Below are 12151 nucleotides of genomic sequence, written 5' to 3'. Positions count from 1 at the left end.
AAAAAAAAAAAAAAAAAAAAAAAAAAAAAAAAAAATGGAGACCGTGGTTGTATGACTTGCCCAGAAGACAGGATGAAAAGCTAGGCTGTAAGTCTCCCCGCCTCTTTGCCTGATAGCATGGCTCTGCCTGTTTGTTTCCAATAGTGTGCTCTTTGCACTTTCTACACCCAATTTCATTCTGTAAAGACCCTGTGAAACAATTAATAAAATTTCTGCTTTTCAGTAAAACTTGATAGTGGTGAAGTTCCAAAAGACAGAGGCAGAATTCAAGCCCTCTGGAGCTGGGAGAGTCCAAAGCTGCTGTCTTGCCTTCCTACTTAGTAAGACTCCCCCTGCTCAGCGAAAATCACGGGTCTTCCCCTGGGTCCCCCAAGACCCCAGTACAGACCACACCTAGAAGAGGGACAGGACCTGGGTCTGTGGGTCACTGGAACAGTGATTCTAGGGTTCTTCTTTCACCCCTGATTTTGATATCTCTGAAGCTGGGGTGCATCTTACCGTCAATGGCTGTTACTTGGCAGTACTTTCTACATGATCTGTGAAATAATGAGGTGTCTTGCAATTAATGTTGTCTAGACACCGACAAAATGGCCAGGTACTGACATCCTGACATGCATAAAGGGACAGACAAGAGTCAAACAAGATAGGGGAGTCGGAAGAAAAGGATTATGTTGATGATACACGGAATAGTAGAATATCTGGTCCCAGCACTGTGTCTCACGGAGGGTGCTTATTCAGGTTTTTCCGGAATCCCTAGTCCGGTAGCCAGGGTGCCTGAGCAGCTAGGCAGTGCTGGGTCTAGGGATCAGCCCCGTGTTGATGTAGTTGAACTGTACACTTAGCCACTTTTTGGCTCTTGTTGCTTTGGAGACTGAAAAAGAAAGGCAATCTTTTCATAATCTGCACCATCTCCTTCCCTATGGCTTTGTTTGATAGTAAATACTGTTCTTTTTATGTTCTGCGATCTGCCCGGGGGAAATAAAAGAGAGTTCTTTGTCTTCAGATATTCCCAGAAGAAACTGAAAAGCCCCAAGGGTAACAATGGAACTGGGTTAGAGGGTTGAGCAGCTGGTTAGGAAGGGAGTATAGGGCAGTGGAGACTGACAGCCAAGACCCCAAATCTGTCACAGCCAAAAGACTGGGAGACCCATGGCTGAAAGGCAGTGGAGACAGGCAGGAAAGGTGGTGAAGATCTAAAGGTACCAACAAAATGGGCTTCAGAGATAACAGACCTGGGGGTGGTTTATTCTTGGATGCATGCTCAGCCCCATGGTAGTGTTTGGTACACAGAGGGCTCTCAACGAGTGCCTCTCATTGCAGCATCAACACCCCTGTGTACCCCCACCAAAATGGCTGCTCTTGGACACACGCTGCCCTTCTACACTGGCCCCAAGCCAACCTTTCCAATGGACACTACTCTGGCTGTTATCATCACCATCTTCCTGACTGCACTGGTCACCTTCATCATCATCCTGCCTGGCATCCGTGGGAAGACGGTAAGAAACAAACCCCAGCCCTAAAGACTCCAGCCCCAGAGAGACTTTGTCTTCAAAAGCGAGGGGTAGAGACTCCATCTAGAGAGAAGCAGACCCAAGGAAGGAACTCCAGCCACAACCCTGCACATCCCCAGTACAGAGTTCCTCACTCACCCAACCAACAGATCAAGCATGATTTTGTGTCAGACATTCTGATTTTAACTGGCCAAATAGGCTCAGTTGTAGAAACCCCCCGCCCCCCCCCCATCATAGAACGAGGAAGGGCAACCTCGGAAGAAGGGCTATGCTTACTAAACCCACCCACTCTGACTCAGAGGCTGTTCTGGCTGCTACGGGTGGTGACCAGCTTATTCATCGGGGCTGTGATCCTGGGTGAGTGCCAAATGCCACAGACTTGGGCAGCTGCCTCTGTCTTGTGAAGTTCTCTTTGTGGCCTGCCTCTCTTCTTTTTGTTTCTCTGTAGTGGTCACTGATTCAGGGTGGTGATCCAGCCCACACACCTCTCTAACCTTGGTCTTAGCCCCTTACTCTTACCCTTACCCTGAGAGGTGTGAGCCAGGGAAACTCTGCAGGATGCATCTTTGAAATCTTCCTAACATTTTATTTGGGTCATAATGATTGTAGGCAGGAGGACTCTGCTGGAGGAGTTGCTTGTTTGGTTTCAGTGATTAGGAAAAACAGACTTTTTTTTTTAATTGATGCTGTCTGTGTTTACCCATCATGGCTATGTTACTGCTTCCTTACCCAGCTTCGTGAGTGGCTGTCCCTAAATGGACTTGGAAGGGGGTAAGCGGAGTGTGAACATGGAAAGTTTTAGATCCTGACCCTTCACTTCATCCCACAGTAGTGGTTGACAGACTTAGTTGGCGTCAGACACGGGCTAGTGAGTGGGTACACAATTACAACAAGTTCAGACATGGAGCCCTTGTAGTTCTCCTTCTGACTAACCCAGTAAGGCTCAAACCTTCCTGAGTTGTAACTCCCCAATCCCAGCTGTGAACTTCAGTTCCGAGTGGTCTGTTGGCCATGTCAACACCAACACAACATACAAAGCCTTCAGTCCCCAGTGGGTCAGCGTGGACGTGGGACTGCAGATTGGGCTCGGAGGAGTCAACATCACCCTCACAGGTGAGGTTCTTACAGAGCAGAGGGAAGGCTCTGTTCTGAGTCTTTGAGATGTATTGATTGATGTATTTCCTGCAGGGCACAGAACTGAAGTGTGCCTAGCTTGGAGGAAGTGTGGGTGTTGAGGGAATGGCAGGAGAGGAAATTCAGAGCTGTCTTCTCTGTCAGCTACCAGCTCTTGGCCTTCTGCCTAGTGGGAATGAACCCCTACCCAAGGTGAATGGCCCAGTGCATTCCTCGGGCTCCTACTAAGCACGGCTGCCCTGTTCCTCAGGGACCCCAGTGCAGCAACTGAATGAAACCATCCACTACAATGAGGCGTTTACGTGGCGCCTGGGCAAGAGCTATGCAGAGGAGTACGCAAAGGCCCTGGAGAAGGGCCTTCCAGACCCAGTGCTGTACCTGGCTGAAAAGTTCACCCCTCAAAGCCCTTGTGGCCTGTACAACCAGTACCGCCTGGCAGGACACTACGCCTCAGCCATGCTGTGGTAAGCATGGATACAGGGTGAGACAGGCCCTACTGGCTTAAACTTGGAAAAAGAGTTTCTAGCCACCTGACTTTCGCTCAAGGGGAAATCCTGAGTGGGAGGAGATACCATTAATGACCTTCTCAACTGGGAAGCCCACAGGCAAGATTTCTCTTCACAGATTTGGGACACCCTCTACCTGGGCCCTCTATCCTCTCTAGCAGGTAGAGGTGCCTGGGCCAACCCTCATTGCATCTTGGCTCTCTAGGGTGGCATTCCTCTGCTGGCTGCTGGCCAATGTGATGTTGTCTATGCCAGTACTGGTCTACGGTAGCCACATGCTGCTGGCCACTGGCCTCTTCCAGCTGTTGGCCCTGCTCTTCTTCTCCATGACCACGTCCCTCATATCGCCCTGTCCCCTGCGTTTGGGCACTGCTGTGCTGCACACTCACCATGGGCCTGCTTTCTGGATCACATTAGCCACAGGTGAGACCCTTCCCTAAAAATAAGGGCTCAGGATGGAGGTGAGGGACTAGCCTGTCGGTGAGATGGGGGTCTGTTTCTAGAGGTCAAGATGTCAGTGCCTTTTTAGAGCCCTATCCTTCTTAACTTCCTCATCTGTCAGCTTTCTCTCTCCAGCGCCATTTCCTCTCCTCAGTATGCTCACTTCCCTGCCACATCCATTGTCCCCTAACTCTCTTTACCAAGTCCTCCAGCTCTTCCTGTTGTGTGCCCCTCCTGTGGCCCCTAACCACACTCTCAAGTCTCTTCCTGGAGGTCATGCATGTCCTTACCTCACACTACCCCAAATGCCCTAACCAACGTGTCTCACTCTTTCCCTCTCCTTCCATGCTTTGTCTGCTCCCCCACGTTGTCTTCGTGCCTCCTTCCATTCCTATCTGTCCCCACTTCCAGTCTGTCTTCTTCTCTCTCTTCCTCTCTCTCAGTTTGGAGTACGAAAATTCAGGACAGTAGATCCATGTCTGCCATATAGAACCCTAGGACATTAAGTAATCTCTATGAATTCCAGTTACTCTAAGGCCGCAGTCCAGCCCTCTCCAAGTGCTTCTGGTGCTCTTAGTCACGTGATCTTGGGAGGACTTACTGAACTAAGGCAAGACACATGTCGCCTTCATCTACAGGTCTGCTGTGTATTCTGCTTGGCCTGGTCATGGCAGTGGCCCACAGGATGCAACCTCACAGACTGAAGGCCTTCTTCAACCAGAGTTCAGAGGACCCAGTGCTGGAGTGGGGCTCTGAAGAAGGGGGACTCTTGAGCCCCCACTACCGGTCCCTAGCTGAGAGTCCTGAGACCCAGGACATTCCCATGTCAGAGGCTTCCTCTGAGACCTGCTTTAACAAGGAGCAGCTCAAAGAGTCTGACTGCTTTAAGGAAGAACAGCTCAAAGAGTCTGACTGCTCCCTGTAATGCTCGCTCTTCTCCCAGCAGCCACCGAGTTTCCAGACTGGCTCCAGATGTCATTGGAGCCCCCATACACCAGCAGAACTACCCGGAAAGTGGGTTTGGGTTGTATCATGTGCCCTGCTCCAGTTTGTTGATGTAACAGAATAATAGACACAGCCTACTAATGCAAAAAATAAACAAACACAAGGTTCTGAAGAAATGTCAGACATGCCCAGAAACCATTGTCATGGTGACAGCACAGGGGTGGCTATTTCTACACAGCATCAACCCTCTTGAATGCTTTGCCTCTTCAAATTGCCAACCTTCCACTCATAACAAATATGTTGAGCATCACCATCATCCATCTCTTGCCTTTGGGGGGTCTGGGTCCCTTCCTTTCTTTTTCCAGTTTTCACAGCTTGTGTTGACTTCTGGGCCCACATTAGCCGGAGAACATCATGTTCCAGTTTTAACATTAACTGGCTGTGTGCCACGTTCTCTTTGATCTTTAGTTCCGAAATATGCTACATAAGATTATCGTACTTGAGAAAAAATTTTTTTAGAGATTTATTTATTTTATGTATGTAGTGAGTAGACTGTCGCTGTCTTCAGACACACCACAAGAGGGCATCAGATATCATTACAGGTGGCTGTGAGCCACCATGTGGTTGCTGGGAATTGAACTCAGGACCTCTGGAAGAGCACTCGGTGCTCCTAACCACGGAACCATCTCTCCAGTCCAAGGGGGGAAAAAAACTTTAAAAAAAAAAAAAAGAAAAAGAAAATGTCCCAGGGTAGGTATAATGTGTTTAAGTATTTTGCTTGAATGTATGACTGTGCACCACTTACATGCAGTGCCTGCACAGACCAGGAGAGGGCATTACAGACATGTCCTGGAACTGGAGTTACACGAAATCGCCACGTGGGTACAAAGACCTCAATCCCAATACCCTGAAAGAGCAGCTAGTGTTCTACCACTGAACCATCTCTCCAGACCCCAGGATTTATATTTTTTTTAAAGATTTATTTATTATTATATGTAAGTACACTGTAGCTGTCTTTAGACGCACCAGAAGAGGGCATCAGATCTCATTACAGATGGTTGTGAGCCACCATGTGGTTGCTGGAATTTGAACTCAGGACCTTCGGAATAGCAGTCAGTGAGCCATCTCTCCAGCCCCAGGACTTATATTTTTATGCCTTGTTGACCTCTCTCTTAACTCTCAGATACAAACGTAGAAGAAGAGAACCAGAAAGAATTAGCGAATGAACGCCAAAATCCTAATCTTTCCCAATACATTCAGCTTGGCTAGTAGACATTTGGGCAGAATGTAACCCACCACCCTCCTCCGAGCAGCTCACGAAGATGCAGATACCTGTTAGTTCCTCTTAGATGTCACTAGAGGGCGCGCCTCTCCCAGAGCCTTACTGTGTTTCTCGGGCTTCTCAGCACCTGAACGTACACTTACTAGTCTAGAGAAGTTTCTCAAGGTTGTAGCAAAAGGGCCAAGAGAAGCCAAGGAAATTGATGGACAGGGGAATTTTGAAAAAAAAAAACTAAGCAAAAAAGTTTATTTACAGTTCTCCCGAGAAATCCATTCTCTAGAGCAAAGGTACTTCGGGGTGTCCCCTTGTCCTCCCGCATGGGCAGGCAGTCCTCCAAACTCAGCGATGCTCCTGGCACGCGCTTTTAACACAGTTTTCAGGTCTGTGGATCCCAAAGAGGGATAAGAAATCCGGAGTTAGGTCTTTTTCACAGGAGAGTGGTAATATTTAAGTCTGAAGTCTTAAACTGTTCGTGTTGCGGGTTGTTGAGGATGAGAGGTGAGTTTCCTTTAGGCTGATTGCTACAGTCTTTGACACTTTGATCCAGAAAGGAGCGTAGGGCGCTGGGCCGAGTGTAGTGGAGAATCACCACCGCCCCTCCAAGGAGGAGACTCAGGATGCCTGCACCGGAGGGAGGAAAGACAGAGGGAGTCAGGGATGCAGGCGCCCTTGCCAGGATTTGGAGCCCATCCCTGGAATTTCCTATACACACAACCCTCTGAAGGAACTGGTGTGTATTACACGACGCACGCACGCGTTCTCATGCAAACCGAGGCGAGATATTGAACCCTTCCGAACTAGCTCTTCTCAACCAACCGTAAAACACCCGTGTCTGTTCCCACCTTTTGCCTGATACGGAGACGAACCGATTAAATAAGAGAACTCATTCTGTAAACCAGAGAGCGCACATCCAATACACACCCCGGTCACGCATCCCTCGGTACTCACCGGTAGCCAGCGTGACCCAAAAGGAGGCGCCGTAGTAAGGCGTGAGGACGGCGGAGCCCAGGCGGAAGTGGCAGAGAGGCACGCTGGAGATGGAGGCGAAGGCGAAGACTGAGAAGAGCGTGAAGGCACTGGTGGTGAGCAGAGCCAGGCCTCCGTAGAGCGGGGCGGGCATGGAGAGCAGCGCGTTGGCGATAATCCAGAAGCAGAACGCCACCCTGCGAGGGACCAAGGCAGCGCTCCATGACTGCTGGAGGTGTAGGGGAACCCCCCGGGAGAGCTGGCTCCTGAGCCTCCCCTCCCAGCCCCTGGGCCTCCCCTTTGCCCCTATAGCTGGAATGTAAAATCCCATGGGTTTTGCAGATCGCCAGCTGATCCTGCCCAAGAGGCTGCAGTTCCAGCTCCGGAGACCGCGCTCTCCGGGTCACATACATCCTGCCCCATCCCCATCACAGGCTCACCACAGTGTGGCCGCAGCGTAGTGACCGGCCAGGTGATATTGGTGGTACAGCCCGCAAGGACTGCTCGGTGTGAACTTCTCTGCCAGGTATAGGACTGGGTCCGGTAGTCCCTTCTCCAGGGCATGAACATACTCCTTGGTGTAGTCTTCGTCCAGACGCCAAGTGAAACGCTCATTGTAATCAATGGTCTCGTTCAGCTGCTGCATCGGTGTTCCTGCGGGAAGCGGTGGGGGTCATGGCACTGTACAAGGTCAGGGACCCGGAAACTAAAGAGTTTCAGATAGAGAATTAAGGGTGGGGCACTGTCAGGAAAGAGAAAGATTAGGTAGTGGTACCGGGAAACTCAAAGTTAAATCAAAGGCTTTGTGAGCCAGAGGGATGTGAAAAGGTCCTGTCAAACACAGTGGTTCTCAACCTTCCTAATGCCAATTCAGTACAGTTCCTAATGTTGTGGTGACCCCCAACCCTTAAAATGTTTTGTTGCTACTTCCTAACTGTAATTTTCTTATTTCTAGGAATCCTGTACGAAGGTCTGTGTGTTCTGATGGTCTTAGATGACAGCTGTGAAAAGGTAGTAGGGGTCGCGACCCCCAGGCTGAGAACAAGTGCTTAACCTCTCTTGGCACTCAGCTCCTAACCACAGGATTTCCCGTCCCCCCACCAAGAGCCCACTTTGCCCCAACCTCCTTACCTCTGAGTGTAATATTAATGCCCACCAGCCCCACGTGCAGACCGACATGGACTTGAACACGGGATGTACTGAAGGCTTTGTAGGACGTATTGGTCCATACTCTCCCCACGAACCAGTCTCCACTGAAGTGCACGGCTAGGGTGAGATGCATACATATGTGGGTGAGGGTGGAAGTGGGCAGATGGAAACTAGAGGCTTGGTAATGGTAGATGGCACAGGAAGATAAAGATCTAGAAGCCTGGTGTAATAACATAGTAAGGGGAGAACGGTGGGCAAGTACAGTGGTGGAGGCAGGGGCATACCTGGTCAAATAAGCACTTCTCAAGGTCAGCCTGGGCTACATAGTCTGTCTCAGACTACATAGAGACTGTCTCAAAGCAAATGGCAAAGCCCACAGCAAGAGAACAACAGACAGGACTGCTTGAAGTAGGTGCAAAGTGGATGAGGGGCCCGGAAACCACCCTTGCTCCCAGGTTCTCAGTGCCTCTTCTTTCCTTCTCCACACCCCCTCCCCCAAGTTACCCAATTCACTCACCCACAATTTCTGCACCTATGAACAGGCTAAGAAGAACTCTCACCAACCAGAACCAGCGCTGTAGGAAAAGATACACAGTGGATCAGGCTTGGGTACCACCCAGCCCATCCTCAAGGCCTCCCTTGGCCCCACTCCTCTGCATTTCTGACCTTTTGAAGATGATGTCATGCATGTGTTCCCTGCAAGTTCCTCTACACCAATGACTGTCCTGATATTTGCCCCGGCATGTGCTTCCCTGACCATTTCCCTTCAGCTTACTTCCAGGTCTACCTTGCCTGGCACTCTCTGACTACCTTTATACCCCCAGCTGTCTGGCGCCGCCGGCAGCTCTCCACCTCTAATTCAATCACTGCTTGGTGAGGCTCAGTGCATTCAGAAGTGCCAGGCAGACAGGGATCACCTCTCTCAGGAGAGGGAGGCCCCCCGGGGCCTGGTGATCAGTTAAAGGAGAGGGACTGCAGATTTTTCTAGACCTGCCAGTTTGTCCGAACCAACCAAAAAGGTCTTCTCAGTCTTGTAAAGATGTACAGCTTAGGATCTGGAGGCTGGAAGCAGTTTGACAGAGATTTCTCTTGCTTGCTACTTGTTTGAGTCCTTGGTGGAACTCTCTGAGTCCTTAACTCAACACAGTAAGGAAAACACAGAAGTTCCCATTTTCTTGGTCATTGTCCAAAGCACAGGACAGAGATGCTAAGGCATTCAGAGATAGGGGTGTGTGTGTGAGGGCGTCCTGGTAGGACCCGAAGCCTAGGCTTAATCCCAAATATACTGGGCTGGTTCCCACTGTCTGAAGCAGCTTCCAAAAGAAGGTAGCTGAAGTCTCTTCCCGGATGTCTGTCCCCTCTCCCTCGGAAAAGTATCTTACTGCATCAGACTTCGGAATTTGCTCCTGCTGATCCTCAGAGAATCTTCCTTAGTCTCCTGTGCCCTGAGTCTCCAAGAAACGCTCTCCACATCGCTCTCTTACCCCAGGAGCTTCTTCTAGAATCCCCTCTAAGGAGAGAGCTTTGGGTATTCCCCCTTACCGAGTGCCCACGGATTCCAGGCAAGATGAACAGGAAGCTAGCGGCCAAGGACAAGAATACCAGAATAACGATGAGCAGCGGTACGCTGAAGCCGGCGGCATGCCTGGGTTGAGGGTAAAAGGGTAGCACCCCGTCCCACGCAGTCATCCTGCAAGAAGTTCGAGAACTGCTCGCAGGCAGCGACCTGGGATGTGCGATAGAAAGTCTGAGCCCTGCGGCTCTCCTAAGAAGCGCAGAAGCGTGATGTCCCGAAACTTTTCCTGGCTCTACAGCTTCGCTCAATGTTCCCAAAGAAACGCAGACCCTCTTTTATAGGAGCGTGGGAAGCAAGCAGGGGAGGTGCCCAAACCAGGTAGCAGGGTCCTGTCTAGATGAGATCATCCAAACGAGGGGGCGGAGACATGCAAATAACTGAAATCCTGTCCTTAACTCGAAGGCAAGCCTCTGATTCACACACTCTCAAGCCTGCAGCGGTGGCGCGAGCTGACACCTGCGAGGCAGGACGCAGAGCGAAGGGTGAAAGTGCATCCAGGAAAGGGTGAAGATCCTCGGAGCTGCGGCCTCGAAGAGTGCGGGCGGGGAGCGGAGCAAAGAAACAAAATCTCCAAGAACACGGACAACTGTTGAACCGGACCGGAGCCTTACACCAGAGGTTGGGTCTCCTAGCTCTTCTCTCCCCTTTGCTCGCACATTCACCCTAGATGAGGATGAGGTTGGCTGCGAGTCCCTGGCTCTCATTTCATTAGCCTCTCCCCCCTTTTCTATCCTCCTCCTAGAGAAGCAGTATGTGGGCGACCAGAAATTGGGGTGACAGTATTAGGTTTTAGAACAAACCCCGGAGACAGCCCCGCTGTACTCCTGCCCAGGATGTTCATGTGGTTGAAATCAGCACTTAGACAGGGTTAGGGTGGGGGACGGTGGTCTCAATACCGACCAGGTTGTTCCAGAAAGCGCATCATGGAGATGTGGGACCCGAGTAATACCTTTCTGCTCCTCTCCCAGTACCAGCTGTGGGAGTGTGTGTCCTTCACACACTACCTCCCACCGCCAGGATCAAGGGCGGGCGGCATGCTTCCAACAAGCCCCAAGACACTAGTGCTCCTGGGCGCTCTGCTGACTGGACCCCTGGGCCCAGCAGGTAAGCAGTAGGGCCTCTTGCTGAAGGGGTCAGCCAGTGTCCCATGGGAGTGTGGAAAGAGAGGGAAGGGCACATGGCACCTGGAAGCTGGAAGGGTTGATCCATCTCTTATTGGGCTAGTGAGATGGAAGACTTCTGAACGCATCGGCCTGGCGCAAGGATTGGAGATAAGAGTTCATTGGCAGGAGCTAGCCAGCGGAGGAAGGAGTCTAAGCCCACTGGATTATGCAGGGGTTTCTGGAAGGTTAATGTTGAAGACTTTCTGCTCCTACAGGTGGCCAGGACGCACCCTCACTGCCCTGGGAAGTGCAGCGCTACGACGGCTGGTTTAATAATCTGAAGTACCACCAGCGCGGTGCTGCTGGTAAGGAGATGCAGGGAGGGCTTGCAGTTTGGAGTGTGGGGAGGGGAGCCAGCAACCGGCGGGATTGCATTCTCACCACATTCTTACGCATTTCTCGGGTAGGAAATGGGGGCGGGGGGGGCGACGATGTTTGGGGCTTCTTGGGGACCCGGAGCGTTGATCCAGCTCAACTCTCTGCCCGCTCCAGGCTCGCGGCTGCGTCGCCTAATACCGGCTAATTATGCTGACGGTGTTTATCAGGCTTTGGAGGAGCCGCTACTGCCCAACCCTCGCCGGCTAAGCGATGCTGTCGCTAAGGGCAAAGCAGGGCTGCCCTCGGTCCACAACCGCACAGTGCTGGGGGTCTTCTTCGGTGAGTGTAAAAAGAGGAAACCTGGGTGGGTCTGGAGCTTGCTGAGTGTCCAGGGAAAGGACCACCGCGACTTGCAGAAAAAGAACTTCCCAAGAAGTGCTTCTGTTGTCATCTTTGAGGACTTGGGCGTGATGCGGGGGATCTTTCTCTTCTTACACCTTACTCCAAATCAACAAGTACATTGGGTTCCCACTAGAACTCTCTGATGCCCTGTCCATTGCTCTCCTCAAGACTCTAATGACTGCTAAACAGAGGTGAAGGGAGCTTGTTTTTCAAATCCTATCCCCCAACCAACCCCCACTCCCGAACGACATTGGCATGTTCATGAGGGGATGCTACGTTCTATTTGCATATTAGAAGATCAAGGCTCACAGGGTAGCCTAAATCACAGCGTTGAAGCTTATATTCTGACCTCTATGCTCTGATAATTAAGAGGCTTTTCTGGTCCTAAGGAGAGCAGGACCTGGCGATTTACCCACCGCATTGCTCTCTTAACCCAGGCTACCACGTGCTCTCGGACCTGGTGAGTGTGGAAACGCCAGGCTGCCCCGCAGAGTTCCTCAACATTTACATCCCGCGTGGGGACCCGGTGTTCGACCCTGACAAGCGCGGGAACGTGGTGCTGCCCTTTCAAAGGAGCCGCTGGGACCGCAACACCGGACAGAGCCCCAGCAACCCCCGGGACCAGGTGAGGGAAGGCAGCCAAAGACGGGAGGGCAGAGAGGCGGGAGGGGGTCTGAGGATGGAGGCCTCGGGTCTGGCTGGGAAGGCCGGGCACGGTGAGGCTCTCGCCCACCAGCAAGGACCTACCTGGTCCTCCT

General features: G+C 51.4%; 3 protein-coding genes across 3 annotated transcripts in view; 2 read left to right on the top strand and 1 right to left on the bottom strand.

Annotated features, from left to right (window-relative positions):
- Positions 1-4732, top strand: part of Duoxa1 (dual oxidase maturation factor 1) — a 10911-nt gene extending 6179 nt beyond the window's left edge. Inside the window, exons 3-8 of the mRNA XM_031373639.1 lie at positions 1321-1496; positions 1811-1868; positions 2490-2624; positions 2896-3109; positions 3357-3574; positions 4231-4732. Coding sequence (XP_031229499.1) covers positions 1350-1496; positions 1811-1868; positions 2490-2624; positions 2896-3109; positions 3357-3574; positions 4231-4517 — 1059 coding nt within the window. The 5' untranslated portion in view covers positions 1321-1349 and the 3' untranslated portion in view covers positions 4518-4732. The remainder of the gene's footprint in view (positions 1-1320; positions 1497-1810; positions 1869-2489; positions 2625-2895; positions 3110-3356; positions 3575-4230) is intronic.
- A 1309-nt stretch (positions 4733-6041) lies between these two features.
- Positions 6042-9758, bottom strand: Duoxa2 (dual oxidase maturation factor 2). The gene is made up of 6 exons (XM_031373638.1): positions 9477-9758; positions 8452-8509; positions 7917-8051; positions 7226-7439; positions 6768-6982; positions 6042-6440 (listed from the first exon to the last, which is right to left on the bottom strand). Exons 1-6 carry the CDS (start codon positions 9621-9623, stop codon positions 6247-6249), a joined length of 963 nt encoding a protein of 320 aa, XP_031229498.1. The 5' UTR covers positions 9624-9758; the 3' UTR covers positions 6042-6246.
- A 786-nt stretch (positions 9759-10544) lies between these two features.
- The window catches only part of Duox2 (dual oxidase 2), a 17984-nt gene continuing 16377 nt past the window's right edge, over positions 10545-12151 (top strand). The window contains exons 1-4 of the mRNA XM_031373250.1: positions 10545-10614; positions 10889-10978; positions 11166-11330; positions 11831-12018. Coding sequence (XP_031229110.1) covers positions 10545-10614; positions 10889-10978; positions 11166-11330; positions 11831-12018 — 513 coding nt within the window. The remainder of the gene's footprint in view (positions 10615-10888; positions 10979-11165; positions 11331-11830; positions 12019-12151) is intronic.

Source organism: Mastomys coucha, unplaced genomic scaffold, assembly GCF_008632895.1.
Source record: "Mastomys coucha isolate ucsf_1 unplaced genomic scaffold, UCSF_Mcou_1 pScaffold15, whole genome shotgun sequence".
Lineage (NCBI taxonomy): Eukaryota > Metazoa > Chordata > Mammalia > Rodentia > Muridae > Mastomys > Mastomys coucha.
This window is presented reverse-complemented; position numbering and strand designations above follow the sequence as displayed.

What these genes read in the sequence shown, in the direction of transcription:
- Duoxa2 (XM_031373638.1), bottom strand. Translation starts at nt 9,623, where the DNA reads ATGACTGCGTGGGACGGGGTGCTACCCTTTTACCCTCAACCCAGGCAT. An exon ending in CTGGAATCCGTGGGCACTCG is followed by an intron (nt 8,510 to 9,476) that starts GTAAGGGGGAAT and finishes CTTTTCCTACAG; the next exon opens with CGCTGGTTCTGGTTGGTGAG. An exon ending in TTGGGTCACGCTGGCTACCG is followed by an intron (nt 6,441 to 6,767) that starts GTGAGTACCGAG and finishes CCTCCGGTGCAG; the next exon opens with GCATCCTGAGTCTCCTCCTT.